Source organism: Neopelma chrysocephalum, unplaced genomic scaffold, assembly GCF_003984885.1.
Source record: "Neopelma chrysocephalum unplaced genomic scaffold, ASM398488v2 Primary Assembly neopelma1_76, whole genome shotgun sequence".
NCBI classification, from domain to species: Eukaryota; Metazoa; Chordata; class Aves; order Passeriformes; family Pipridae; genus Neopelma; species Neopelma chrysocephalum.
Genome location: NW_020897737.1, coordinates 2,015,678 through 2,041,553, shown reverse-complemented (window position 1 = coordinate 2,041,553; position 25,876 = coordinate 2,015,678). Strand labels below are relative to the sequence as shown.

At 39.8% G+C, this 25,876-nt stretch overlaps 1 protein-coding gene and 1 long non-coding RNA gene across 5 annotated transcripts in view; one reads left to right on the top strand and one right to left on the bottom strand.

Moving 5' to 3' along the window:
• Positions 1-25,876, bottom strand: part of REPS2 (RALBP1 associated Eps domain containing 2) — a 124,475-nt gene that overhangs the window by 51,336 nt on the left and 47,263 nt on the right. For all 4 annotated transcript variants that reach the window (XM_027688886.1, XM_027688888.1, XM_027688887.1 and 1 more), the window contains exons 2-7: positions 9,166-9,289; positions 6,779-6,927; positions 5,141-5,264; positions 3,005-3,102; positions 1,803-1,941; positions 268-331 (exon numbers count right to left, since the gene is read on the bottom strand). In XM_027688886.1, coding sequence (XP_027544687.1) covers positions 268-331; positions 1,803-1,941; positions 3,005-3,102; positions 5,141-5,264; positions 6,779-6,927; positions 9,166-9,289 — 698 coding nt within the window. The remainder of the gene's footprint in view (positions 1-267; positions 332-1,802; positions 1,942-3,004; positions 3,103-5,140; positions 5,265-6,778; positions 6,928-9,165; positions 9,290-25,876) is intronic.
• On the top strand, positions 11,278-13,649 carry LOC113970226. The gene is made up of 3 exons (XR_003535082.1): positions 11,278-11,316; positions 13,356-13,458; positions 13,541-13,649. It is a non-coding gene; the product is annotated as an uncharacterized LOC113970226 (long non-coding RNA).

Genomic DNA, 25,876 nt, shown 5'->3' with positions numbered 1-25,876 from the left:
AGTTCTTTGAGATAATGACACTGCTTACAATATACTTAAGAACAGCTCTCAGTTATGTCGCTGTTCAAACCTTCCCAGTCCTGCTGAGTACGCCAACATCTCTCTAGAAAACAAGTGTGTCAGGAAGATCAATGAGCACCCTGCTGCTTGGGCCTCAAAGTGATTCTGGAGATAAGAGAAATAATTATAATTGAAGGCACTTTTAAAATTTAACAAGAACTTTTAAAAAAACAGGATATACATCCCCAACACTATTACAGTCCTTACCAGATGTGAGAAAGTTCTGGGATGGGTAGCTTTGATTTTGTGAAGAAATTCTTTGCTACGGAACCTGTTAAGAAAGCACACCTTATCAGCCACTATAAATTAATTCACCAAATTTTTACCTTTTACCAGGTCTGCTGCACCAGAAGCAGAATGTTAATTTACATCCGAGAGACACTCAGATCAACCAAATGCTAATACAGCTGTTGGACCATTTGTCTCCTTCTGAACAAATGACAGAGAAAGCCAGACAGAGCTGTTGACCTCATTTCTCCATTCCCTCCATATGGGAAAAATAAATAAAGGAAAATCTGCTTTAGTACTAGTAATTCTAACCAGCATAATTAGTATGTCACCAGTGATGAACTAATAGATACAAACAGCCCTGCTTCACCCAGAAGTCACGTGTATTGCAGTACAGTGCTGTAGCATCTGCACTGTTCTCCCAAGATGCTGTTTCAACCATGACTCTTCCCTGCCGTGGCTCAAATTTTATGGGGGAAAAAAAAAGAAAGAAAGAAAAAAAAAATAAACCCCAGAACATTCAGATAGCACACAGCTCCTGTCCTACTGCAGGCATCCTCACTCACCCTGCCATAGCAGCCCTTCTCATACTTCTAGTTAACAAAGCCACTTACTTATTCACCATCCCATATGCACAGGCTGTTAGGGGTATCCTGAAAGCCCTTCCTGGACACAGGCTTACAAAACATAAGGAAACAAAGTACAGACTTGCAGGACTATAGTCCTCTTCCCCTTGGACAATCATCAGGGGAAGAACCAACATTGAAAAACCATTTGTTCTTTGAAGCAAACTGCATGAAGTAGACTTAACTGAGGCTAGATCCAAGCCTCCTGAACCTCAGTGATACATGAGGGCCTCCTGAACCCTAGTGATACAGCGTGGCTCATTAAAACTTCCACAAGTTAAAACCTGTGACATCTGCCTTGCCAGACCAATTGTCTGTACTCAGCAGTGACCTCTCACCAGCAGCCTGATCCTTCTATTCAAGATAGAAATGCAATCTCAGTATGCTCTTAACAATACTTCTGCTATGCATGTGCTCTCCAGGATTGTTTTTTAATTACCTAAAGGTCAAAATCTCAGCCCCTCAGAGCCATAAACCTCAGGCTTGAACACAGAGGACAGTTAACTGCATGCTTCACTGTCATCACATAGACACAACACTTGCTGGGAAAGCAAGCACAACCCTCAGGGGTGCTTCAACTCAATATGCACTGCAAGTGTGATCCAAAAATACAGTGCATCAAATACAGAAAGCTCATTTTAATTTTTACCAAATCACTAACACTTCTCCTTTAGATGTAATTATTTCTCTAAAATCATGATATTTAGGGAAAAAAGTGTAATGGTCACAGTAATGGTTTGCTCTTTGAGTAGTCTGCCTTCAAAAAGGAAACACAACCAACTCTTATAAACCCACTGCTAGAGAGAAAAAAGAATTTATTTACTTAACACTTCTCACCTCCCAGCCTGGTGTCCCTACCTGACATGCACTGTGTTTGGTAAAAATTACCTGAAATAAAGGCATTCAGGTCGGGCTGCAGGGACCTGAACTGGTTAATGTAGTAATCCCGCTGCTCCTCCGTTATCCTCCAAGGGTCATCTGAGTAGTGGGTGCTGCTATCCTGCTGCTCCCGCTCCACTGAAAGAGACTGAAGGGAGGGACACTGGCATCGGCCACAGGCAGGGGACCAGAAGGGCATTGGGAACCTCAAGAATTCACACTCTTCTATTTTTTATTTTTAGAAGACAAGAAGCAGAAATGGCCACACTAATTACCATCCCGCTACTTATTTGTTAAAACTGAGGCTAGTATTCTATATTTAAGCCTGGATGATAATACTCTTTAAGAGTAAGGGCAAGAACGAGCAATAACCAGGCGTCAATCAGCTCTGAAACCCTTTCTCTGACAAATCTACTTCCTAAGAATCAAATACAAAACACCAGTTCTGAAACACATCAAAAGATCCCCGAAACAAGAATCACCATAAAGCTGTAAATTAATTTTCATTTCAAAGTGCTAAACAAATACACCCAATTTCAACTCAAGTTAGCATAAATTATATGACACTACCTGTAGATCTTTTCCGGAGGCTTGGATGACATTTTATTGTGAGTGTGAAGTGCTAAGCACTGAGGAAAAAGCAGAGCCTCTGACTCTCACTTATTTAGGAAAAGTTCTAGTTTAGGAGAGCTTTGCCCTTCCTTAGGGCAAACTACCCGCTTGCATAATAAATGCACAGCAGGCACACTGAAACACAGAAAGATCTGCTTTTGCAACCAGCAGGAAAACATAAGACCAATCTCACAAAAGCAAACAAATGCCCAGAAATTAATCTATTCTGTTTGAGATGCAATTTAACAACTGCGGTGAAAAACCAAAATATGAACAATGTTAGGCCATAATTCTGTGCAAGTGTTACAGACAGTATTCTAAATCAAGCAGGAACCTCTGTGAAACCTCATGTATCTTAAATGAAAGTGTTTTATTATGACTTAATTTTAGCAATTTAATTGATTATTTTAATTTCTTCATCCCATCAGCTCTTTTTTTCCTCATATACTAAAAAAGCATACTTCAGTCTCTACTCTAAAAACACCATAGAGAACACTTTCCATTTTCAAAGTGAGAATTCTTCTGGTTTTGTTATTTTTTAAAAATTTCTCTATTGTTTTATTAGTAGTACTACTAAGGAAAAACATGCAATTCATTACCCGTTTAGGAGTTGAACAGGTGAGTGAAGATTTGGCTCCATAATTCCCTGATGATGGTCCATCTTGCTGGTGAGTAGAGTGCCTGACTTCATAAGGAGCTACAGCCATTTAAAATAAGTATATAAATGAAAGGATAATAAAAAAAATTCTACTAGCCTAAAAGAAATAATTAAATACCTCAAGAATGCAGCTTGTGAACATAGTATCAGAGCATCAAACTCCATTTTGTCAAGCATCTACCCAGCGAACCTAATATCACAGTATCAAAGCCCATTTTGTCTTCTGCAACAAAATTCCAGCTACATATTTGTCTTTCATGTTGCATCATTCTTCTCTATACATTGCTGAGACACTGTCAGTTATATACTACTGGGTAACAGAAATTGCTGTTCATCATGTTGAAATACATATTTATATAGCCCGTTTTTGCATTTATACTTTTTATATACTTGTAGCCATATAAAGCACAAGAATGCACTACAAATAAGAAGAAATAATTCAATTGAGCTGCCAAAAAAATATGCTTTGACAATGCCAGCAAATAGCAAATCACTATTTTTCCACATACGCTTCCTCTCCCTTCCCTAATTTCTGTTGAAAATCAAAATACATGACTCACCACTTCACCTATTTGGAGTAAAGTTAGTGAACAAAAGTAACAATTACTTCTTTTCTTAAAATAAGTTGCTTAAGCTCCACCGCAGCAAACATGGTAAGTGGTGACACAACAGCACGTTTAGGAACAACGTTTTAAAAATAGGGCAAGTACGCAAACAAAAAGACATCTCACTTGCAAACCCTTGCAGACCTTGAGAACTTCTGCTGCCACCCTATTTAAAATTTACCACAAAGACAGTCTGCATTAGATAGTCAGAACCTTAAAGACTCATGATGAAAAAGGAGACCAAAAAATCTTGAAAATTTTGAGCTCAGGCAGACCTTAAAAATTACATCGTAACTCCTTTGTTTTCCTAAGTGATCTTATCCTGTATTGGTATCTATTTTTATTCCAAGTAACTACTAATTTCAGAACAAAAAAAAAAAAAGGAAGGAAAGTTGGAAACATACAGACGTTCTTGGAGGGGAGATTTAAGCACAAGGCTACACTGCCGTGTGTTTGCTAGCATGAAAAACTTCCAAAACTATCAAGAAAAACACATATAGTCATGGTTGCAGTGCAATGGGCTGCCCTTCAGACATGCTGTCCAATTTTAGGGTCAGATTTGCAGTACGGCCCAGCCTAGCCTTGTGGCACAGCACTTCCCACGCATATGCTACGCAGAAACTTCCAGTCTTGCCCTTTGGAGTGCTCCTCAGGAAACTGGAAGGGTCTTAATGTTAAAGGCCAGGAAGAGTCAGTAGTTTTTGCACTAAACTGTCACTTTGGACAGCAAGGTTGAATAGCTCTGTTTTTCCACTGATGGATAATAAAACAAGGACAAAAGCTGAAGGACTAGCAGGACTGATGAGGGAGGGTCAGTATCCACCAATGCCTACTACTGCCACCAACTTGGTCACCATATATTGCAATTAGGAGTTCACAGACACTATTAATAGGAGCTTCTAAAGACATAGTTAAAATGGTTTCTGCCCCATTACTCTCTTATTAGAATGTTTTGCCACCCCCTCTAATGGCAGCAAAACGAAGGACTGAGCAACTATGCAGTGCCTTTTGTCGGTATTGCCTAAGTTTCACTGATTTTATATTCATGTCCTATTATTATTTCTGTTACAAAACCAGAGCCATTATTATCCTTTCCTGCAAAGGAAGGTTCACTTTCAATCTGAAAATTAACATGTGGTTATTGAAATCGGGTTTTCTTTCCCTCTAATGAAACCAAAAGCATCATGCACTCTGACAATACTTTCAAGCTCTCTGCCAGCACGTAGTCTTGTCAGAGATTAGGTAGTAGCATTTGTGAGAAGTCACACATATCTAATTTAATAGAAAGGAAATAGGAAGACAGCATTGAACAGTCAAAATAAGTAGATCAAATCATTTTCCAAAACACAAGTCTAATTAAATTTTAAAATCATTAGGCTGATTGTCAGTTGCATTTGGAATATAGCTACTTCTGATACAGAAAAAAAAGCAAAAAGAATTGAATACAGCATGCATTGCAGTTTTTATCCTACCTCCATGCTGCTGCTCCAGCCCACTTCTTGCTTTACCATATCCATAACTTAGGGGTATTCTCTGGTAAGTAGATGGAGAAGCAGGAGGTGAGCAGATTGGAGACATTGGAGGAGACTTGGGTTCCTATTTCAAAAACACACCAACACAAAATATAATTCTGAGATATAAGAAACAACAAAATGCTGCTGCACAGCAATCCAAAGGCGTACAATATGATGGACAAAGAAGAGGTAAATGCTGTGGCATTCTCAGGCCCTTTATTTCCAAGAAAAGGCATCTTAAAACAGGAAAGACAGACTTTGGTACTGAGTCTTCTGGGAATGAAGCATGGCAGTGCTATAGCAAAGCTTTACAATTACCAGCTCAAGATATTTTAATTCCAAAGATGCCTGAAGAAGTACATGTAGAAGGCTCAATGTGAGCGGGTATCTTTGAATTTATGTATTCAATTGGTGTGAGTGCCTTCGTTGCGCAGATCATTTTTCATATAAAAAATATACAAAAAATTAAAAATAAATCTCTGAATCAGTATTTTAAACACTCTGTGGATCAGTACGTATCACTGGGTAACTATCCTAAAGCTTTCTCTTTCCTTTGACTTACTGAGATTGCTTGAGAAAAGGATGTAATCCTGAAAGAGTTTACTGAATAAAGAGGAAAATAAAACACAACACAGATAATACAGATGCATCCAGGGGTTTGAGGGCAGTGTTCTGCTTCAGCGTCAGTACACACAGATAGATAGGCATACATCTTCTTCTTCCTCATCCTGTTATTCCACCTGTGTATCTTGTCATCAGCTCACTCCTGCTGGTTGACCTCAGGGAACACTTACTGGCGCCAACACGCTGTGTGGCAAATGTGTGTGCACGTTTCAGGAAGATAAAATGCTCCCACCAGACACTTACAACATGACCTGATATGGTACCAGAAGAGAAAGTGTTGGGCCTGGGGAAAATTATGCAAATCAATATTTATGAAAATTATGCGGCACTGTGAAGCTGGTTGTACCTGAACAAGTGCTCTCAACTCTGCTAAATACAGGCAATACAAACCTCTCTTGGACAGCTTTATGAAACTGCCAACTCAGAACAACAGATGCTGGGAAAATGTTTCACTGAGGACAAAAGAAAAGCAGATTTCTTCTGGACTACTCCTTAGGGACATTAGAATGAAAGAAAACCTGGAGGCCTTATCCCACCCCAAAATAGTGGCTCATGATTCAACACCTCTTCTCCAACTGAGTATTTCTGTAGTGACTAAGGACTGTACTAGCCATGGAATATCACTCACTTTCCTGTTCTGTTTCACAGACTTCTATTTGCTGCTCCTCCCTGGTCCTCTGCAAGAAACAGCGCTGGATTAAGTAGGAGAACAATACTGAAAGAATTTACACAGAATATTTACAAGGTTGGCAGGTTTATACAAGCTCATACAGAAAATTTTCTTCAGGGAAGTAAATGGGATGTGTCAAAACCAGAATACAGACACGATGGTGATCATTTGCACATAAGGAGTTCATTTCGTTTCTCATTCAAAAACTGGTGAAAAACAATGTGAGTGCAACCATTTACAGGACTTGACCCAAAAGGAGGATGCATAATGATATATTGGCCTGAAGAAGACAAGCCTGTTACCTGTTTGTCCCCTTCATCTGTTCTTTTGTAGGAATTTTTTTCCAAAGTTGCATGTGGAACCTGAAATTTAACTCCATGGAATTCTGCTGGAGTCCCATAACGTACTTCAGTGTCATTTTTCAGTGCCATAAATCGTGGCAGAGGCAATTCTTTATTGAAAGAGAGAAAAATTCAATTGAGACTACAGAACATTAGAAACACTTTAAGCAGTATCGTCTTGCAAAACCAATGAAAGTTTATCTGTAAAAGACTACTATTTATATTTTGTAACATTTCTAAGTTTGGAACTCCTTTGATTATTTTATGTCTTAATAAAAATGTGAATGTTACACAAAGCTACATTCTTAATGTACAGCTTAATATATAATCTCTTTATGCAAAGAGAAAGAAGTAAGCCTTGTGCACATTATTAAAGCAAGCAGCAAACTCATTTCCTGCCTTCAAAACCTTGCCTGTAATGAAAAGAATAGTTTCCCACAGAAACTGTGGGACTGATGAATTAATCAGTCAGGATCACAGAATCCTCAACACTGCCATCATGAAAGGAACAAATTAAAAATGGTAGGGTTCAGAGATCACACCAAGGCCTAGTGAGACGACCGTGTCAAAAGGTCCCATGTTGCATCTGCTGTGCAGAGCAGGAGAGTGACACTTTGTCACTCTTTAAGACAATTCCTAATTATTTTGAAGAAACACCATTTATTTTTGTGCACAGTCACCCTGAAAGATCAATACAATTAAAATTAATGGAAAGCTCAAAACCAAGCAAAGCCATTCATCACCTCTGTAATCATTTATACCTACAGTTACTACCAGGAAGAGAAAGAAATCAGTTGGAGTTTGGTACATGTTACGCCACTCTAAAGGTACTCATATATTTTTAGAGAAAATGTAATTAGCACTGGAAGCATTTTTACTGAAATTGTACTGAAATAGTAAGTAAGCAGGATATCAATACAAGGACTGCAAGTACCCCTTTTCACTCAAATTTGTGGATTATTTGCAGATGCTGGACTTGTAAAACATACACAGTAAATCGCACTTAGTTTAGGTTTCTAATTTAGTTGGAGGGGGTTGTTTTTGTTTTTTGCCTTTTTTTTTTTTTAATTAACATTCTTAAAAAGGACAGTAATGAAATAAGAGAGCGCACAAGATGCCTGTAAGGAAAACTGACAGACAAATCCAGTCTGCCCCTCTTCACCCTTGATTTAAACTCCTGTTCCAGCAAGGCACTGAACTGAACTGCACCAGCTGCATCTGATCCTCTCCACTTGGTCGGGAACTCTGCACTGCAGGAGCTCAGCTCACACAGGTCTGCATGTGCTTGCCATTCTGCCTTTCCCTCCTTGGGATGCGGCAGACCTGGGAATCCCCTTCCTGTGCCTTGTAATGAACGTGAGTTTTACATTTTGTTGCCCTTACCAGGGACAGCAGAGCAGAAACTGTGCTGGGAGCAGTGACCTGATTGCAAGGCTCTGGGTAGGTCCTGCCTTTCCAACCATCTCTCTCATCTGGAACCAGTTGCATCCCTCCTTCAGCGGGATGGTGGTACACCCCCTTGTCCAAGAGCACAGCCTCAGGGCACGGTTTGAATGCCCACCTGAGATATGGGAGCTGAGGGTTCCAACCTGTTCAAGCTCAGGCAAATAGCCACATGTTTTGACACCTGAGCCCTATTGAGGCAGAGCGTGCATCACCAGGGCAAGAACATGAAGTTCCTTCCATTTAGTTGCTATCAAGGTTTTGCAGCTAAAAGGATCCTGCTTTGTCTCTTCATCACTTGAATTTGATAAGCCTCTTTCAAAAAAAGGTCTTCTCCATCAAAAATGGTACATTTAATATTATTGCCAATTTATTGGGAAGAAAAAAGATGTCTTAAAATACACTTAATACACATTTTCATACCTACTCGTGCAAAGAAACATGATTTTGTCACCACTACCCATTTATTTCTGCAAGATTATTTGCTAAAACAGGTGAGTGTTACAAGCTGCCCTGCACAGAGGGACCCCTTGACCGGCCCGCATCTCCCACAACATGCCTCCACTCGAAGCAGTTATCTGCTCTCACTCTGGACAGTTGCCAAGATCAGAAGCTGAAGGTGAGAGAGAAACGCATCTCCAGCACTGTTATCAGCTGTCATTTTTGCAACTCCTTTGTAATGCCTTTTCCAGAGGGGAATGCCGTTTCAGCTCTGCCGTACATGTAAATTCACTGCAATTTTCTACCAGTCACTTAGCGCATGTAACATTACCTTCTACTCTTTCTCTGTTCCTTAAAATTGTTCATAGACACGTAATAAAAAGTTAACCACCATGGAGAGCTGACAAGCATTAAAGAAAGTGAGAAACAACTGCACAGTGCTGCAAGCAAAATTTGCTACTTACCATTCTTAATGCTCTCAATCCTTACTGGGAACCCTGACTGTGCTGCTGCAATTAACTTCAAAGCAATATAAAATTGAGCAGGACCAAAATAACCCACACGCTTGGCTCCACAAACTTCTGTAATCTAAAAGAGAAGAGACACACTGTTGGTTAAATGCATTTCACACTTCCAGGGAATGTCAACACCTCTACATAAACAAGGGGAAAAACTCTTTAAAAAGACAAAATGCTTGCTGTATTTGAAGTTTTGTTTCGACTCAGGACATTGGTATACCAGGGACAGGATAGTAGTTGTTATGCTTTTCAGGAGCACTGCTGGGTAATGCTGCTATCCTAAAACAAGTTATGGAGTTTTATACTATGTAAGATTTTAACAGCAGGTGAAATGATAACTCCTTAAGTAGCCTCTCCAGTAAAACATTTCCACTGCAGAAGCTATAGTATCTTTAGAAAACTGTGCTTAATATTAGCCCTTACAACAACAATTTAGACCATTACTGTAACTGGAACATAAGCACAACATAACAAAATACCCAGCACGCCACTCCAACAAACACTTCTTTGTGCTAAAACTTAACATGGTCTGAAGTTTAACTGAAGTTTAACTTCTATGTATACTTCACTATTTGCTTCACTCAGCCACCACTATGAGCAAACAGCTCCATGTTCACAACACTCAGACAACCACTAAACAAACAACTGCTATCAGCAGGTTTAAAGCACAGGCTCAAGAGATGTTCACAAACAAATCTCAGATGGGCACTGAGGTTACAACAAAATGCCATTTGCCCCAGACACAAAGGGAAGGCTCAAATTGTTTTCCTGAATATACACCTACATTAGCAATGTCTCCTGGCTGGCAAGGTGCAGCCTGCGTGTGGGGACAGTAGAACTGTCACGGTTCTCCACGGGCAAGTGCTGCTCTCTCAAAAATGCTCCCAAGCTACAACAGCATGACAGAGAGTAGCCCCATATTGTATATAAGCAAATAGCACAAATGAATAGTCTATTTTTTCTGATTTATAGGTGTATATATATATACACACACATACACACATTGGCAAAAGTCAGGTGAAACAATTGCTGAAAAAAACCAAATGTTTTGGAATAGTAATGCTTACTAAACAAAGAAAACTGTCTTCAAGCAAACTCTTTCTTCCCTGGATGTGGCCTCTGCTTTAACTGAATGAGCTCTGGCTACCTTCTCTTCCTGCAAGTTTCAGACTTGATCACAAGATGCATCAAGCAGTTTTTTCTCTTACTGTTAGATGTAAAGGGAGATTGAGTCTCCTGTATAAGGTCAGATCCAATTAACCAGCAGCATTTGCCATTCTCTTTCCTCCACTTATTTTCTTTCTTTAGTCACTCTGGCCTTTTTTTGTACCACTCTTCCCTCTATCAGTGGCCTTGCTTCTTTTATTTTCTGGTGGGAATGCAAGGTACTTGGGATATGCCCTAAATGGATGGTGCTGAAACATAAATAAAAATGGGAGCATGGCCGGGAGGAAAAGGTGGAGTGGAATTTCTTGGAAGAGAGCTGCACTCCACCCAGGGCACGGGAAGGAGCCCAGCACATTGCATCACCTCAGTGGATAGCATGGAAAGCACCACAGAGACCCCAACATTGCAGAGTGCTCCCCACCAGCATAGGGAGCAGCACTGTCCACTATAGGGTTGGTCCTGCTGCATCAGCGGGTCCCCCAACAGCAGATGTTCACAGACCTTACCAGGGTCCCATGGCAGGAACTGATGCCACAGGTGGATGCCCATGGTGCTACGGGAGCAGCACCTGGCTGCCTTCCTAGAGCATGGGTGTGCTGTCACAACAGCACCTTCATAGCAGCTTCTCTGGTTTGGGAGGTTGGGCAGAGCACCAGTACCCTTTCTGAGCTCCAAAGCAGATTTCTTTCCCTCGTCCCTGGAAGCTTCCAATTCACTCAGTCCTGCTGCCCACACCACCTACTGCTGCACAGTTCCTTCCCAACCAGCAGCCCTGGATCTGCCTGATGCAGTGGTGTGGAGCACAGATAACTGGACTTGACCCTGGACACGGAATAGGCACAGCAGCTACAGCTGACACTGCCTCCCACGGGCACAACAGCCCAGGCGCAACAGATTCCAACAGCTCTGGGGACAACGCTGCTGTGGCAGGTACAGGGGAAGCCACTGGTTTATTCAACAACCTGGGGCAAAGCAGATGGACAAGGGACACAACCAAGCTGAAATTCAACCCGGATACACAGCTCTGGTCTGTTATGGGAGGCATTTGTTAAACAAGGGCCAGTGCTGAATAAGGTAGTTGGCACCCAGGTCCTCCTGTCGAGGGTGTGGTTGCTCCCCTCCTGCATGACAGTGCCTGGGATGACACCTTCTGTGGTGCAGAAATGGCACACAAAATCCGTGGGTGTACCGGCATGTACCCTATAGGGGTTTTTCTCCTCTCAGGCTCTTTTCCTGCCATGGCTACGCTTCCTGCTGTGCCTACGCTTGCTGACATGGAGCAACAGCATTACCGTGATCTGCGCTTCCTCTTGCTGGCTGCTGGAAAAAGGCAATACTGAGCAACTGGGATTTTCAGATAGGGATTTGAGATGCTACTATCTTCCTAAAGAGAGTTAATTTTCCATATTTATTTATTATATATTTTCCATGTATCAGATATGGAGAGTTAATTTTCCTTGTACCTTCTACACTTTGAAATATTAAGGTTGTTGAATGCTGTAAATGCTCTGCTTGCTCCTCATATGGAAACATGAACATTTTATTCTGAATAAGAACACTAAAAATTTTTACCAAAGGCATAACACCCCTCAAAAATACAGTGTTGTTTCTCAAGCACACTTACAGCCAACCAGCCTGAAACTGCCCCTCCATAATTTTGCTTTTTGATGATAACAACAGGAATTAATCTTGTAGACACAAGCGTCTGTGTTATTCGTGCAGCCAGATTCTGAGCTCTTTGCTAAGGGTCCAGAGCAAAAAAAGGAAGCTGACAGAGTAGTCAAATTTATTACACAATTAATTGTAGGTATTTATATAGATTAATTGCAGGTATAGGCATTTACCCTCATCAGGTTCCCTGTACAGTTAGAAGAGAGGGTCTTGGGTTCCTTCCAGACAGCATTTTATACTATCTGGAGCAGGACCTTGCTTAGAGCTGCAAAGAGGACCAGGTCTTGTCTCCAGCAACCACAGAGGCTGGTGGCAGATCAGCATTTATCCAAAAGTAATTCCTCAGAACATGCTGCCTGCTCAAATTTCCACAGCAGCTTAAACTGAACACTGCACTATTTTTTTTTCCTGGTTTTACCTTTCACAGGGTCAGTGCTCATAGCTTTTTGATGGGCAGATTACATTTAGTGATATGCAATTCTTAAATTAGGCTAGTTTGTGCAATATACTATTAGGAATCTCCATGATCCATCCGAATTAAAGGCATTGCATATGAATGTGATATAGAAATTTTTAATTTAAATCCTTTCCTGTTATCAGTTTTGATTGCATACTTTTCAGTAAGCTAGCAAGGAAAGAACTGGTATTTTCTGCTCATGCACTGCTAAACAGACACACATAAATCAAAACAACTTGCACACCTTGATACTTCAAGAGATTTTGATACAGAATTACTGATGGTCAATATATATTGCAATTTTTCCTTTAAGTCTTCAGCAGAAAATTGTAATCCTCTAGTTGCAGCCAAATATTGAAGGAGGCATTTGGAAATAATTGAAGAAAAGTATTGAAAATAATTTTTCATGGTGGCAGGTTACAGATGTTGCTTGCCAAATCTAACCTCAGGATGATAAACAGAATTAATCCAAAATCACACAATCACAGAATGGTTGAGGTCAGAAGTGACCTTTGGAGATCATCTAGTCTCATCTCCTTGCTACAGCTTCACCTAGAGCAGGTTTCACAGGATTGTGCCCAGGTGGGTTTCAAATATCTCCAGAGAAGGAGATGTTCCAATTCTCTGTCATCCTCACAGTAAAGAAGTTTTTCCTGATATTCCAATAGAACTCTGTTTCACTTTGTGCCTGTTGTCCTGTTACTGGGCACCATTGAGAAGCCTGGGTCCATCCTCTTAACACCCACCCTTCAGATACTTACATACATGGATAAAGTCCCCTCTCCATCTTCTCTTCTCTAAGCTAAACAGGCCCAGCTCACTCAACCTTTCCTCCTAACAGATGCTTCAGTTTCCTAGTCATCTTTGGAGAAGTGATGCTTGAACATTAACCACTTGGACCCACCGCCTACCTTCCAGAGCTCCAACCCATGGGATTCCTCCAAGTAGGTCCTTGAAGAGGCCAACGTTTGTTCTCCTGAAATCCAGGGCTGGGATCCTACTTATTGCCCTGCTTCTTCCACACAGGATCCTGAACTCCACCATCACACGGTCACTGCAGCCAAGGCTATCCCCAACCTTCACATCCCAAACCAGTCCTTCTTTGTTTATTAGTACAAGGACCAGCAGCACACCTTTTCTCCACCACCTGTATCAAAAAGTCATAACCAGTGCTCTGCAAGAATCTCCTGGACTGCATGTGCCCAACTGTGCTGTCTTCCCAGCAGATGTCAGGGTGGTTGAAGAAGGTGATGGATGAGAGCCAAGGCTTGTGATCGTGAGGCTACTGCAAGCAGCCTCGACTTCCTTTTCCCAATCAGGTGTCCTGCCATAAAGACCCACCCACAACAGTGTCACCCATGTTACCCTGCCCCTCAGTTCTGACCCATACAGTCTCAACTTGCTCTTCATCCATAGCTCTGAACAAAGTTCAGTACATTCCAGTTGTTCTCTCACATTAAAACCAACTCCACCACTTCATCTTGCTGGCCTGTCTTTCCTATAAAATACACAGCCATCCATGACAGTAATCCAGTTGTGGAAAACTGATCTGTTCAACAGTTTGAGAGGCAAGAACACTGTTGCTGGGTGGACTGAGTTTACACTTACTGTAAGATGTAACTGCTTATATGAAACAATTTCACAGGTCATATACCAATTAAGGGAAAAGGTTCATTTCACACAACATGTGAAAAAAACATTTCTCAGAGAAGTATGAAAAACCATAGTGTCTAATCTTATGTTTGTTCTCAGTCAGTCCTGGAACAGCAACTCTCATTTCAATGGGATTTCAGCAGGTAGCCTTAACGCACATGTTCTGTACATGAATCACGTCACCTTCCCTACCAAGTATCCATAAGAAGGAGAGAAAGAGTAAGATCTAGATGCCTGTCCATCTTCTGACAGGTCAGAAGTTTTTCTATCATTGTAAAAAAAACCCCAGATTTCCAATTCATAAACCACAGAAGGGTGGCTGTTTGAAACTACTGTTCTCCATGTAAACTTGTAATAGAAAAGCTTTACATCTTCAGGTACTGGAATACAAACCAGTTTTTTGTATTTTTTATCCACTCACTTCTCTGGCTGACAGTAAGTGTTATTTTTATAATTGCTCCTTGAAGACATCCCACATGAAGCAGTTTTTCCCAGCACGAACTGAAATTGTTCCAGCTCTCCCCAGTTCTCTCCAAACAAGTTTCCACTGCATTCTCCAAGAGCACTGACCTCGCAAACACGCTGGGCAGGTCTAATTCAGATCGCTAGAGCTAAACTTTGGGAATGGAGTATAAGCCTAGAACTGAAGTCTGTTTTCCATAAGTAGAAAAAGGAGTAAAATCAGAAATAATGATACCATAATCCTATGGACAGGCTGAGATGGTCATCCTGCAGGCTCGAGGGAAAGGTTTTTAGCTGTGAGGCAAAGGTACACTGGGATTTTTGCTTTTCCATTTAGCCATTAACGCTGCTGTGGCATCCTCTGTATGAAGCTGGCACATAGTTTTTGTCCGTTCTCTGCCACCTTGTTGCTACCTGCCACATGGATGGTCACTGCTTGTCATTTGTGGGCAAAACTAGCTCAAAGGTGCTCCTATTTCAATGTGGGTTGTGAGACCATACATAAACCGAATCATGTAAACTGAGCACAAGTCAACTCATTTGAAAGGAAAAAGAAAATGCATGTCACTGGCTCCTATGTTAAAGGAAATTTTCTCACTGCATTTTCCATCTCACCCTAGCCCCAGAAAGTGCAGTTTGTTCGCTCGTCCTTGCTCAACCTATAATGAGGTAGAAATATTTTCCAGTTCATCAACTGCCTCTGACTTTTAAGGAACATGTTTGAAAACCTTCTGCCGTTGGCCCATGCACGCCTCACCCAGCGCTCTGCGGAGGACAGCCAGCTGTGACGCCACCACTCAGACCTCAACCACAGAGTGACCTCAGGCTGCCTTCTGGGTCAACCACCAGCTTATAACATTGTTTCAGAGACAAATATTTGCAGCAGTGGCTTATCAACAGCTTATCTCGAAATTGTGTCATGCATCTGACCCACTTTACCCTTTTTTTTTTTTTATTTCTGTTTACAGACTCTTTGATCTGCTTGTTACAGACAAGTTTTGCTACATTCTTAAACAGGTATTTCTCTCTGAACAGATCATTGTTCAGACATTTGTAAAGCTATTTGGAGCCCAGGGCTATATATCTATTTCTTTATTATTTTAAGCAAAGTACGAAAAAACACATCCTGGGTCCAGGAGGATTACTGCCTGGGAAGGCAATAGGTAAAGGAATATATTGGAGCTGTTACATACCCAGTTGTACATAGGAAGAGACTCTGCTATGGATTACATTTCTTACCTCTCCTTCATATAAGTGGTATTTGTGTAACTATTTATTTTACTCTGTCATCTTGTCTTTTAAAAGACATGGTTTAAGCTCCGCACAATCATCACTTGACATTCAAGAACACATGCTGCAAAGTAAGCTATTACTAAATTGCCAAAGCTTATCAACTTCACTTAACAGAGTGGTAAAAGCAACAGAGAGCAGCCCCACCAGTCAGGCAAAAATCATCAGGGTTTCCTTAAACTCCCTCCTCCCACCACAACTCAGAACCATTCACATCTGCCTGCATCAGTGCTCCATGTGCCATCGCACCTTTGCACACCTCTGAGGAAAGCACTTCACTTCAGGAACAGGATAACACTTTTCCATCAGCTCCAAGCAGAACATTTTATGCCAACATCAAGAACTGCAAGGCTTATGACTCAGTGCCCGTTTGTGCGCACACACGTGCGCAGCCTCCAACTGAACTGCACGAAACAAACATTAAAACCAGTTTCAAACAACTCTTAAGTCTTATACTGAAGCTTAACAGTAGAAGTACTTTATGTACTAGAAAAAGTTGACTCCTGAGCAGAGGTTAAAAAAGCCCCAACCTGAAACACAATTGTTTTCAATCAGTAAAGAGCCTTGTGAGCAGGGCAGGAGCAAGGCAGTCACACTTGGTCAGTGCAAGGGTCTGTCCAGTCCTCTCTCCTGTATAACAGTGAGCTGCAGATGCCTATGGAAACTCAAGCACATGAATCATGCAGTACTCCTCTTCAAGTAGGAAGATTAGTAATGCCAGTATACTGCACATCACAAAAATATTGATCTGAATTGTGCAGCTACCAGGACACGTGAGTCAGCATTGATAATCAAAAGTTTTCAATTATTAAGGAGTGTTGGTAAGAAAAAGTCTGCCAGGGAATAAAGGCTTCTGATGCATGCTAATATTTACAACCACTGAAATATACCTGAAAGAAATGCCATCTCCCATGCTCAACCTTTTGTCTTTAATATGCAAAGGCGACTCAATCATTTACCTGCATGTGACGTGGAAAAGGTGGACATTTTCATCTCATGTCAGTCTTACTGGGGAGTTTAAGAACCTCCATTCCTGAGAAGTATATGCCAGTCACCACACTAAGTAAATAATTTTCATGATAGCAGTGCCTACAGTATTAGGTCAGAGGTTGTTTTATACATTTGCTAATACTTCAATCTGTCTTTCCTTTGAAAGAAAAACCTAGCACCACCCTCACTAAACACATGCCTTTAGGAGTATGTGAAAAGCCTGCAGGGGTGAAAGAGATGAAGCAAATTATTTTCAAAACCCCCTTGCCTTTTTCTTCTCACTATTTAGAAAACGAATGCTCCAAGAACAGCATTCATCCCCCTAAAATTGTTTTGTGTTTCATATGCACCAGTCTGTATCAAATTCATATTAAAAAGGTCGATAAATACAGCATGTGTCAATAAATGTGTGTAGGAGTGTGAGTGAAATTTTAGTTAAACTTGAAACACAAAAATTGCAAGTCTGAAAACAGGTTACTCCAGCTTTAAGAACTTGGCATAAGGATACCAACAAGCAGTAGAGATTTTTCATAAAAGTACGAGTCCACTTATTCACTGAACTGCTTCACTTTCTTTGTAGGTAATGAGTTCCTCAGCATCTGGATATGGCAAAGCAGATATTCAGCAGGTCTCTCTTAAATGCTGCATGCACAGCCTTGCCAAAGCCACTATTAAAACCTGAAAACCCACAGAAATCTGCAAAGTACATAGAATTGTTATGGATGCTTTATCTGCTTTTCAAGTCTTATTGTGCTTGTGGAAGCACAAGAGTAAGCACAATGTCTTAAGTAAAATGGCAAGTACAGAGCTATCACACCATCCCATCCTAACAAGTAGATTGCACGAAGTTTGCACAGAGGTTATCCAAATTTCTTCTGATGCATGTCTCTGTCAAGAGCATTTCATTCTCTTGCACATGAGTTTCATAAAGTTCATCCTACAGATAGTTAACACTATACATTTTAAACATTGCAAATATGGTTCTTCGAAGGCACTAGTCATCCAAGGATTTCTGTTCATTTTACTGCTCACCTCTTCCCTTCCAAGACCTAGGGGCACAACACATTAAAGCTCCAGAACATGAGAGAAGAGAACCCAGACCCTCCAACTCTTGCCCACTCAGCAGAGACATTATCCCGAACCCTGTTACCCACTAGCAACTGACATAGCAAAAGGAGCTTGATGGAGGCAGGAAAGAACTATCTACACTGGAATTTGGACACGGCTGGCACTGGGCCAGCTGAAATACCCATCTGTTCCTAAAACTTTCATTTCTGGAGGCTGAACTGAAAATAGTATCTAAACCTTACTAGTAGTGAGAGTGAATGGGGAGTTCCTTTTTAACTCAAGTGGAAATGCCATGTTTTGCACAGGAGCTGCACCAGCATCCTTTGGGAATGAAAATACAGGATGATCACAGGAACATTAAAGGACAACACTATTTTTATCAGGGGAACTGTATATCCTTGTGTTTCTGGCATTTTAGACCACTTCAGCAACCAAGTTGTTAATTATTTCAAGGAATACTTTACATAAGCAGCATACCCATTAACATATTTTGATCTTGAGAGTACATTTTCACTGACTTAAAATATAGCACTCATTTATAAGCTTGAGTTCATTATTTAGAATGACATTTATCATGAACTCCAATGTATTTCAAAATGCTTATTTTGTAAAATGTATTCAAAATGCTGTGTGTATATATATATGCAAAATTGAAATTAAATGTAACTTGAAACTCAATCTTAAAAAAAAAATCAAACCTTTGTAGGAAAGGTTTCTGTCATCTGAGTCTTTTTATAAAAGGAAAAATGGTCTCTCCATTGCTCCAGTTCAGATATGAATTAGAACACAGACCTTGAGGTTTTTTTTTTAAAAAAACCTGAAAACACTGACATTTTATAATAGAGCATGAGGCCAATTATAACGCAAGATGCTCCAAGTCTGCACAAAACCACGTAACTGAATTTTGCAATTTTGTTATTCATACAGAGAATCCTTATCCTACCTTTGTCAAATTTCAGTCTCTTAAGAGTGCACCACAGGATGAGAAATCATAGATTTTTCCAAAGGAAAAAAAAACCCATCAGTTGGGTTGATGTCTTTTTTTTTTTTGGTTGAAGTCAAAATTCAGTTTGGATATTACTCATACAAAACAAATGTGTTACAGAAAATTCCACTTCATTTTGGCACAGCATGAAGTGTTGTTAGACAGGGTTTACCTTACCATTTGAAGAAGCAAACATCAATTCTTTGTTGCGATTTACTCTTCAGTAAATGAGGAAGCTCAGCATGTTTTGTTCTCATGTTAAGATATCATCACAAAAAGCTTCAGTATAAATAACAGTTTGTGAAATATTGCTCCATCACTCATAAAGAAGATTGCCAAACTCACCTAAGGTGCAAAGAGTAACTTGAAAACAGCCAAAAAAGTGACAAGCTTTTAGCAGCAAGGAGATAACATCTCCCATTATGTTTTATGAATAGGCAATCAAAATATCTTCTCCAATTCAGAGTCCCTTTTAGCACCTAAGGAAAAACAATGGAAACAACTGCTAGATAAACGCTGAAGTCAAAGTACAACAAGGAAAATGGGCAGAAAGGCACATAATCTTTGCAAATATATGAAAATTACCTGCTATCAGAAATTTCTTCTGACACGTCCATTGTTAAACTCAAGTCAAGGCTACCCGTACCTTTTACGGTCAAATTTTTCCTCTCAGTTACTGTTCCAGTAACAGCATTGCTAGGGGTGAACCCTGGAAAACAAAGCCGCTTTAACGTCACCACTGAAAGGTCTCCAGGACTGCCTACAGATGGTACTGCAGTATGCTCCTGCTGCCTCTACAACAGCTGCCTGCACATTTCTTTGCAACTACAAGGAAATACTTCAGGAGTTTCACTCTCAGATGCTATGCCAGGATAACTTTACGATCTGTTCCATTTGTAGGCGTTTTCACAGCTGAAAGCATACCAAGAGTGACCGACAGAAAACCTCATGACAATTACTGTTATCTTTACATATCCAGGCAAAAACATTTCTCTACAGCCTTTGATTCTCAGTGCGTGCTTGATGGGATGCACTCCAGTCATCACTGCAGTCCTGATGCACCCAATCACCCATCTCATCCAAATTAGATGTAAATAAATTCATCATCTTGGATCATAATCAAATAAGGCACCTCGCTCACTTCTCCTCTGCACCTGGATAAGATGCTCAGATGCTGAGCCACACAGGCAATAGTTTAATTGTGCGGGAAAAAAAGTGATTGCAGATGACGAGATAAAACACAGAGGATACCTAAAGTTATTTAGAAAGATTATAGAAGAACATCCAACGTTTACCTTTTTACATTTTAGTGACAGCTTGCATAACTGCAGTACAAGGCCTGTGAGGAAACTGAATCTTTTGAAGCTTCTGCGTAAACATGAGTTTCTGCTGTTGGAGTTCTAATACGAAGAATTTTACCCAAATAACAAGGTAGTCTGGGAAACTAAAAGCCACAGGCAGAGATGGCTCAGACAAAGTCACTCCGGTCACTCGCAAAGGCAGTAATGAAAACTCCCCTTTCAGCTATCATCAGGATTTTACTCATTTTGCCAAGCTCCTTTGACCACAAGCAGCAGTAGCACTACCAACTGCAAGCACATTGAAGGAATTCCCAGAGCATGCACCTAGGAAACATTCCCAGACCCCACAAAATACAGTGACCCAAACCCACTGGTGACTGATACATAGCAGAGTTGGCCAAAAAAACACAGCAGTAAAGTTATCATCTGCAGATTTCTGGAATTCACTGCAGAAAGCCTGGCACATGGAACAAAGCAGGAAGGCCTCTCCCATACAAAGTTCATAGCAAGACTTTTCTACACAACAAAACTCAAGTTAATCCCTCTGGATCTGTTTTCAGTGGGCCTTGGTTCCAGTAAAGAAATACAGGAATAAAGCTTTTTGTATGCATTTTTGTCTAACATTTATATCACCAGATTTTTTTCACTCTGGTCAGTGCAATGTAGATGAGTGCTTAAACATTCAGTTCAGCAACACCTTTATGCTTGTTTCCATTAGCCTTTCCTCCCTAATTTTTAATTGCTTAAAACAACTATGAGACCCAAATGTAATAATATGCAAAAATAATTAATACCTCATCTAAGAACCCCAATCTCTTGCAAAATCTTCCACAGCACTACGCAAAGAGATTATTGTCCAGAATTAAATTTTAGCAATCTTTAAACATGAGTTTAAAGATTCAGCAACTATCCAGCAAACCTACTTTTTTTAAGCACGTCCAAAAATTAAATTCTGTGCACTAAAAAAGGAGACCAAGTGTTTTAAATTATGTCTTTTCCAAAGCCCCAGAAGGAACAACTTGATGAAGACTTGTTTTCCAAGTCTTGATAGCAGAGTGAAGATTTGTGCAGTTTAAAATTAATTGACGTGTTATTAGGAGCATTGCACTCAATTTAAATGGGCATAATTCACTGACAAAGAGGTAAGTCAGGAATGAAATTCTGTGAAAGGATTTTCTAACCACCAGGTCAGTGGCAATTTGTGTGAAACAGCTGAGACTGGTTCACTCTGAAAAAAAAAAGTCACTAATGGCACAGCCTATTTCTCAGCTCTCAGAGATGCTGCACGATCCATCATACATCACTGCCAAGTCATTTCTGTCCAACTTTTTGCTCCTGTCATCCAATAAAGATAATGGTGGCATAACTTGCACTTGTGCAAGAGACTGTCAAAAATTGCTCTGGACATCAATCGTTCTCCACGCAGGGCATCTGCTGCACCGCACCAGAGAACTCACACTCTTGCATAGCTGAAGGGAGCAACCCAATGGTTAAGATTTGCAATAGGTATGCAAATCTGTTTAATTTCTCAATTCTTGGCACGACTTTCAACAAACATTTATGGCTCAAAATAGCAAATTAATAAGGAAGAAATTAAAACATTGGGCAGAGAAAAGACGCTGATTTATTTGACTCTGAAGAGATGGGTAAAATGGAGAGTGATCTCTGACCTATGTTGCATGCTGATTTTGGATCTCCAAAGGCACTAACTGCAGCAAGAAGGAAAGGTTCAATCTAGTCTTGGTGATTTTATAATGATATGAGTATAGCTATTTGTGATCCAGGTTTCATTTGACACAGAATTCACAAAATTCTGTTATTTCTGTGTCAAATGAAACCCGGATCACAAATAGCTATGCTCATATCTATTTGCGATTGACACAAAGTACATGAGCTAGGACTTACCCCTAAGCCTGTAAAAAAATCCTTCTGCAATCACATGGGACAATTCAGAAACCAAGCATCTCCCATGTTTGAGTAATAACCCCAAAACAGTGCAATAAATCTGCATTTGCCTTAGGAAGACAACTCATGTTTGTCTTCACAAAGCCTGTTGTGCTGCATACACAGTATTTACAATCTGCTCTAATAATTACTATATTAAGCAATTATTTTGCATTGTTCCATCATTCGAGAAAAAGGAGCTCAGGGGAGATGCACTGGGAAAGAGCAACTGTGTACCAGTTCCACTCATGGTTGTTGCTGAAATATCTCCCGCTCTTGGCACAGTGGTCTGTGCAAAAGGAGCTCACAACGTACTTGAAATGCAAAATTATTCAGAGTTTCTCATTTCTTTGGTCTTAATGAAACAATTAACAACATGCTTATTTTAATACACCTCCATTATTAGGACAAAACACAGCAGGCAAAGTATTTAAGAATATTAGCTGCAAGGCTTTTATGACTTTTACAAGACTTTCTGGAGTTAATCTAGAAAAACAAAAAGACATCTGTACATATTACTACATATCAGAATAAAAATTATTTGTAAAAGTTTGTCACATGCAGCTTTTCAAAATATCTGTTCATTTTTAGCGTTACTTTGCTTCAGTATTGAAAATTAAGCCTATGCACCAGGACAGTAAATGAACTAGTTAGCAATCATTTTTCCTTTCAATTGCTTTATTTTCTTTCTTGTTATTTGACACTGGGAAGTTTTATATTTAGGCAAAAGTCTCTAGGCAAATTATTGCTTAAAGTAAATGAAAGCTAAATACCAAAACCCAAGCTTGCATTGCATGCCAATTCATGTCTTAAAGTCAGCAGTCTCTCTTCCTTCTCCTAACCCTCTGTCTTATACTTTGCACAATTTCTGCACTAAATGAAACAGGAGTCCTGCAGAGCAAATAGTTTATCATGCAATTAAACCCCACATGTTCACAAAAGGGGCCAAAGTGCATCAGTTTTTAAAAAAAAAAAAGGCAAAACCACAGAAGACTTAATAATTTACATTTTAGTAAGCACATACTCTTTGAATGACTGAGCTAGAAATTCTTTTCTTCTAAATTTCTCTCTCTCAGAGTCACATTAAAACAACCCCATGTGAATTCACTAGGAAAGTTCACAGGTTGAACACTCCCAAGTTTCTTAACTGCTTTGTTAGTTTGAAGCCTGAGAACAAGCAAAAGCATTAGTACTTAACAAATATATACTCTTTCCCCTATTTTCCTTGACTAAACCATTTAAACTCCTCAGAGTTTAAGCTTTTAATTCCCTCAGTGCTTTTGCACAGGAATCTGTTGGCTTAGGAGACTTACAACAACCACTTTGTTAGGCATGAGAAGCCACATAACAAGCAGAGTCCTATTCCCAACGCTCCCCTTCACTCCAGTCCTACCTAACAGATATTGCTCTACCTCCTCAGCTGCCCAGCAAAGACTGCTGCTACAGAAAGTCCTGTGAACTTGGGATGTCTCAAGTCTTATTTTACAGTACAAAATTAAATTTCAGGTGTTCTTATTACTGACAGCTTACTGAAAGCAAGTCTAAATGGAACAGGAAAACATTTGAATAAAACAGAAAACATTATTGCTACATTTCTTCATTTGTAATTTTTCAACTATGGCTTAGTTCTCTTTTGCTGTTGAAACTGTGTCTTCAGTCAAAAAACCAGGAGTGGTTTTTCCATGTGTGAATACTTAAAATAGATCTAGATTGCATTTCATCATTGGGTTTGAGGGTAGGCTGACAGGAGGAAAGAAGAGGTGATGCAAGATACTGTTTGGTTGGCTGTTTTGTTTGGGGGATTTTTTGGGGGGGGGTCTTACAAGTTGCTAGGGCTTGCAGAGGGGCAGGGGAAAAATGCCAGTTTTACCTCTGCTCTCCTGTAGACCCATCCACCAACTAACCAAAAAAAGCACCTCCACTGGTGACCTGCTTCCCATCACAGTTGTTCACAAGTGTGAAAAATTTTGCCTTTCTACAACTCCTTAGCCATACCAACTTTTACAGTTGTTCTAAAGCATGTGCACAGAGCATATTCAACCTCTAGAAACAATTGTTTCAAGTGGAAAAAAAGATCAACACTTTGACCCACACTTTTTCCTCTGAAAACTAATCGGTGTATACATGTTTTGCAACGCTATCTAGACTCTCAGATTTTTTGAAAAATAATACATCAATGTAAAACGATTTTTAAAATAATCTGTGCCATGACATTAGTTCTGAACTAAAACAACTTGCCTGCCCTAACTAATGACAAGAAATTAAAGGCAGCACTGTCCATTATACAATTAAAAAATGTAAACTTCCTAATTCTCAGAAAGGTTTCTGGTGAGTACAAATTCCTAACATATTTGAGGGAAAAACAAATTTAAAAAAGCCTTTTCTCCATATGTACAGCAGATACACTGCATTAACTCACTACAATTTCAAAATCATGTTTGGGACTGATGGCACATATAATTCTGAATCTGAGCACTGTACGTACCTTACTAGCACAAAGGAGGTATTTAACACTGACAGATAAAATACAGCTTTGAGGAACTTTATGCCTGTAGATGCTGGTGATTTTGAGGCACATACAAAACCAGGCTGATTTTAATTCTGACAAATGACGGCAAACTGTGTTGCCTTTTTCTCTCAAATAAACAGTGAGAAATACACAAATCTACTGATAATTTGGACCTTCCTATGCAAAGAATCACAAAAAAATTGTGACAATTTCAAATGTTCCATTAAGCAGCATGCAAAATGCCACATAAATAATGCAAACAGTTTGAGAAGAGCAATTAAAAAATATTATTTTTCAGAAAGATGACTCCAACTTCTTAAAATAGCCATGTCCTTTTAGAAATCTATTTGCTTACCTGTATGTTTCATCCTTCCAGATTCAGAAATACAGAAAACCTTTTGTTCACAATTAACAAGTCATGCAAAATGATCCAATTAAACTACAGTTTATAACAGAATTTATCTGTATTATGCACCTTTTTTTAATGTCACAATATTTGGGCACCATACCCAGGCTTTTACTGTTTTAAAGCCCTTAGAACGGCTTTCATAATAATAATTCCCACAACACTGAAAATCTTTGGCACCATACTTCAATGTCAAAAGGAATTAACTCAAACTGAAAGAATACAAAACCTTTTGTCCTTTTAAATATGAAATTTTAATGAGGTATATAATTGTACTTATTGCACACCAAGAGTGTGCAAATTTAATTCAGATTGCATAATAAAACCAGACTTTTTTTTCCAGCTTGCTAAAAACGCTGGAGACACTTTTACAGAGTATTAGCCTTAAAAAATCTTGACATTCCCCACAGGAAACTGATTTTCTACAAAAACTTTGTGAACGATTCAACTTTGATTCCTGTGCAAGATATTTACGGTCCACTTAGATCCAAACCTACAACATAGCCCATAGGTGAGAGTGCAGCATATAAAAAAACCAACACACAGAACAAGCTCACATCAAATGCAACTCTGAGAATAGAAGTCCCAGAGGAGCAGAATGGAAGGTAACAAAACAAACAATTCAGGAGTTTAATATTTTTTTTAAGTCTCCTTCTTAAGCATTCCTGTAATGAAACTGTTTTCACAGTAATTGCTGCTCTTCTCTAAGTCTTGGCAGACATATAACATGGCAACCATGCAACTTATTTTGCCC